The sequence below is a fragment of the Orycteropus afer genome, unplaced genomic scaffold (assembly GCF_000298275.1).
Source record: "Orycteropus afer afer isolate SDZICR_OR568_19922 unplaced genomic scaffold, OryAfe1.0 scaffold00096, whole genome shotgun sequence".
NCBI classification, from domain to species: Eukaryota; Metazoa; Chordata; class Mammalia; order Tubulidentata; family Orycteropodidae; genus Orycteropus; species Orycteropus afer.
Window position 1 is genome coordinate 509,125 of NW_006921683.1, and position 5,372 is coordinate 514,496.

Sequence of the window (5,372 nt, forward strand, 5' to 3'; positions counted from 1 at the left end):
AGCAAACCTGCAATATCTGGGGATAGGGCACTAAGAAGAAGAAGAGAAAAAAAAAAAAAAAACAGTAGGGAAGGAGAATAATAAATGAAGAAAAAAAAATAGGAAGATTGCAAAAAGCCTGAACCTTTTGCAGAGCCTTCTGTTGTTCTGGGCCCCACTCAAAAGTAGCAACTTTCCAAGTCACTTGATAAATAGGCTGCAGCAAAACACCCAAATCAGGGATATGTTACCTTCAAAAATCCAAAGAGGCCCATCAGATGTTGTGTGTCCTTTTTAGTTTTTTGGGAAGCCAGATACAATACCTTATGTTTCACTTTAGTAGGAATATCTCAACATATGGCACACAATTGGACCCCTAGAAATTTCACTGAGGTGGAAGATGCCTCAATTTTTGTCAGGTTAATTTGCCATGATCTAGCATGTAGATGTCTCACCAATAAGTATAGAGGCATCAATACTTCTTCCTTAACTAAGTTCAGTCAGCATAATGTCATCAATATAATGGACCAATATGATGTCTTGTGGAAAGGAAAGATGATCAAGATCCCTGTGGACTAAATTATGACATAGTGCTGGGGAGTTAATATACCCCTTAGGAAACACTGTGAAATACATTGTTGGTCTTACCAGCTGAAGACAAAATGCTTCTGATGGTCCTTTGAAATTGATATTGAGAAAAAGGCATTGGCCAGATCAATAGCTGCATACGAAGTAGTGGGAGATGTACTAATTTGCTCAAGCAATGAAACTACATCAGGAACAGCAGCTGCAATTGGGGTTACCACCTGATTAAGTTTATGATAATCTACTGTCATTCTCTAAGATCCATCTGTTTTTTGCACAGGCCAAAGAGGTGAATTAAATGCAGATATGGTGGGAATCACCACCCCTGCATCCTTCAAGTCCTTGATGGTGGCAGTAATCTTTGCAACCCCTCCAGGGATGTGGTATTGCTTTTGGTTTACTATTTTTGTAGGTACAAGCAGTTCTAATGATTTCCACTTGGCTTTTCCTGCCATAATAGCCCTTACTCCACATATCAGGGACCCAATGTCGGAATTTTGCCAATTGCTGAGTATATCTATTCCAATTATGCATTCTGGCACTGGGGAAATTACTACAGGATGGGTGCGGGGACCCACTGGACCCACTGTGAGACACACCTTAGCTAAGACTCCATCAACAATTGACCTCCATATGCCCACACTCTGACCAGTGGGCTGCAATGATGCTCTAGGTCTCCTGGTACTGTCAGTTCAGAGCCAGTGTCCAGTAATCCCCAAAAAGTCTGATTTATTTCCTAATTCCTAGTGAACAGTCACTCTCATAAAAGTACTCAGATTCCTTTTGGGAAGGCTGGGAGAAAGATTGACATTATAAATTTTTGGCAATGTAGTGGGGTCCTTCCTCAAGAAGACCTGGCCTCCCCTTCACATTCAAGAGTTTGTGGGTCTGTAAACTGACTTAAATCTGGGAATTGATTGAGAGGCCATGACTCTGTTTTCTGGCAATTCAATCTAGGCTGCTGTTCACATGACCTAAAATTCTGTTTATACAGATCAAGTAAATATTTAGTAGGTTTACCATCTATTTCACTACTAGGAACACCATAACTAAGTAACCAATACCATATTCCACATGAGTCTGAATATTCTGATTACTGTTCTGACTCTGCTGTCCGTTATGGTAACCACGCCCACCTTACCTTTGTCGATTAACTGCTGCCACTTGACCCCTACTACTACATGGGGTCCAATCATCCCTATTGTAGTAAAGTGTCTTAGTTCAATTAGGGCAGTTCTCGCTGTCAAATCCAGCTTACATAAAATAGCAATCACAGCAATCTTCAAGGATGCTGGGGCTCCCTTCACAAATTTATTCCCCACTGTACTGGTGAAAGGTGTGTGCCTTCTGGACTCGCCATTTCTGGCTCTAGGGGTCTAATCTGATAAATCCATTCTAACAGTCCAATTTCCCTAAGCCTTTGGATACCTTCTTCTGCATTATACCAAGGTCTGGTATTTCAACTTGACTTAAGGTAGGCCACCGCATAATCCATGCTTCAGTAAGCCAACCAAATAAACTATTAGATCCTTTCCTAACCTCTCAAGCTGAAACATTGAATGAAGAATCCGTAGTTAGCGGGCCTAAATCAATAAACTCAGACTGATCCAATGTTACATTCCTTGCACCATTATTCCACACCCTCAGTAGCCATTCCCATACATATTCTCCAGGTTTCTGTCTGTACATGTTAGCAAAATCAAGTAGGTCTTTTTGGGTATAGCGTACTACCTCCTCAGTCACACTTTATATTTCACCTCTTGAGGCTCACTTGGACTTAACTTTAGTTATAGGTCTAGAAGCAACAATGGGTGTTTGGGGTAGTTCCTGAGAACACTCAGCAATGTTCCACAGCCTCTGCCTCAGCCAATGACCCAGTAGGAACATTTGGGTTAATTCTGTCAAACTGAGGTGAAGGGAATAATGGTTTTACAGTAATCCTTTCAGATGGGAAGGTTTCAGCAGAAGTTACAGGCTCCATATACTGATCTTACTGACTGTCTGCCCATATGTGCCCATTACAGGTTTGGATCCTATTTTTTTCCCAATCAATGCCTTCACTTTAACTTCAGACACCATTCTCGGTTGGCAATTTAATTGGAATAATTCTGCCATTCTTACAATAAGACTCTGGGTTTGGTTTTTGGCAATAACAGCCCTGTTAATAGAAGAAATAAGGGTTTCTTTTAGAGCACAATTGGAAACATTGAAGTCTTTTATGTAGTGCTTAAGCTGTGACTCAGCAGGCCTGAACTCATCTGCTCTTTCACCACTTTGTCTAGTCTAAGTTTCCTTATAATCTTCATGCTGACAGAATTGCAGAAAAATATCAAATATGCGATCACCCAGAGTCTTACTTCTCACAAGTACTTGATCTATTGGTGGTGCTATTTTGCATGTTAATGTTGCCACCTCATGCCCCAGATTAGCAGGCCCCTCTTTACTAAGTTCGGCAGGGTCACCAGTGCCTTTACAATGAATCAAATTGGAGAACCAAAACAGAATTGGTGAAAACTACTTTAGGAAGCCCATCCTTATTATTTTGTGTCTCTAGAATCACCCTACTGCTGGTACCAAATGTATTAGGCTGGGTTTTCTAGAGAAGCAAAACCAGTAAAATTTATATATACATATAGAGAAAGAGAAATTTATCTTAGGAAAATGCTCACACACTTATAGGAGTCCCAAGTCCTTGAATCAAACATATTGGCTGCTGACTCCAACGAATGACCAATCCAAGATCTCCAGGCCAAATGATGGATTGTTCACTCCCTGACAGTTGTAGGCAGCACAACAGGATCCTGATCCATAGAAGAATGTCTCTTTTCCCAGGATTTCCATAAATATATCGGAAGCAGGCTACACCTCTAGGGAAACTCCCTTTCATTGGATTGGCTGCTCAAAACATATACATCTGATCCCATCATGGGAATAACCCACATACAATTGCTTAAACCACACAGAATTGTGGTGCAACCAAGTTGACACACAGCTTCAACTATCACAAATACTAACAATAACTTAGGCATTTTTCTTTGGTTTTAAAAATGTGTCTGGAACTCATATTGAGATTTTCTTTGTGAAAGAGTATTTGTCATATATTGTGAGCACTCAAATATAACTTTAGTAATTTGCTTCTTTTAAATTTTTTACATTTTCTTTAATATATATGTGTATATTACAGTGATGCTACTGGTTATTTGAATTATTTGTTTTTTCAGTTCCTTCAAGAGCAAGTTATCCTTAATAAAATTTCCTTTATATATATATATATATACACACACACACACACACACATATATATATATATATGTACATATTTATATTCTTTGTGACAGTCACTTGATTACAGATACACTTGCTCACTCATCAGCTCTATCACTACCTGGATGCAAGTACTGTGCTAGCTGGGTGCTGGTATCCAAAGATGAAGATGCACTTCCTGGCCTCAAGGGTACATAGTCTACTACAGAGACACTAAATAATCTATCATTTATGTTTTTTTTTTTTTTCCAATATTTTTCAGCTGTTACAAACAACACTGCAGTGAGCATTTGTGTACAAATATCTCTGGATACTGCTAAATTATTTCCTTAGAGTAAATGTCTAGAAATGGAATTTCTCAGTTAAATGCATGTATTTTTTTAGGACTTTTGATGTTTATCATAATAGTTTCCAATACTATGATCTGTGTTTCTGGGCATCCATTTTCACACTTCACATTGTAATTTAAAATAAGAAAGAGCCTAATAAAAGTGGTAGTCACTGCTTGGTCACAGCCAGCTACCCAGAGGGACCGAGTAGTTGAACCTGTGGGCTCGGAACCATAGTTGCAGAGGACATCAAGCTCAACTGGCATAACATACTACACAAAACATTGTTCCACCTCCTACTTTGGTGAATAGCGACTGGGATCTTAAAAGCTTGCAAGCTGCCACCTAGATGCAACGATGGGTCTCTACTTGTCCAGAGCAAAGAAGAATGAAGAAAATTCAAAAATTCATGGATACAATCAGTCCTAGCGACTGGTACACCATCCAACCTGCAGTCTATACAACTATGAGACCAGAAGAACTAGATGGTGCCTGGTTACCAATGTCAACCACTTGGAAGGGGATCTATGTAGGAGATCCTAGATAGAGAGGGAGAACAATGTGGACGAAACTCAAAATCATTTGGAGAAAAAAAAAAAAGGTGGGGACCAGGTTTGCTGGTCTGATAGAGCCTGATGGAACCACTGAGACTATGGCCTCTAGCTGCCTGTCAGGTCTGGAATTGAACCCATACCTGTGGCTTCCAGCCAAGCAAAAGACAGGCATATATGAGTTGAACATTTACCTGATGTAGATACATTGCTTGGAGATAACAATCATGGGAGAAAGAAGGGCTGCTTATGTGCCGGGAGACAGCTCAGGGGGCAGGAAGGCATGGAGGGATGGACACAGGGAAGAGGTAATTATCAGGAGGACGTGGGAGGGGAGCTGTTGCTTTGTGGTAAATTGTGGTCAATATTATGAGAAAAAGTGTATGTGAACTGCTGTGTGGAAAGTGAATTTGCTCTGTAAATTTTCACCCAAATCACAATTAAAAAAAAAAAAAAAAAGAAAGAGCCTAATAATCTGAAACTTAAAAGATCTCTTTTTTAAAAATTTGTATTTCTTTTATTAGTGGTAATGCTGGTCATTTCTCACATACTTACTGTCTCTCTGTATATGAGTTACTTGTCCATATACTTTGCCCACTTTTCTACTGGAATGTATCTGATAACTTTAGTATACAGTTGTCATTTACACACACAAATACATACA

The 5,372-nt window shown here is 39.5% G+C and overlaps 1 protein-coding gene across 1 annotated transcript in view; it reads left to right on the forward strand.

Moving 5' to 3' along the window:
- Positions 1–5,372, forward strand: part of RYR2 (ryanodine receptor 2) — a 1,099,979-nt gene that overhangs the window by 91,027 nt on the left and 1,003,580 nt on the right. Inside the window, exon 4 of the mRNA XM_007942720.1 lies at positions 5,031–5,058. Coding sequence (XP_007940911.1) covers positions 5,031–5,058 — 28 coding nt within the window. The remainder of the gene's footprint in view (positions 1–5,030; positions 5,059–5,372) is intronic.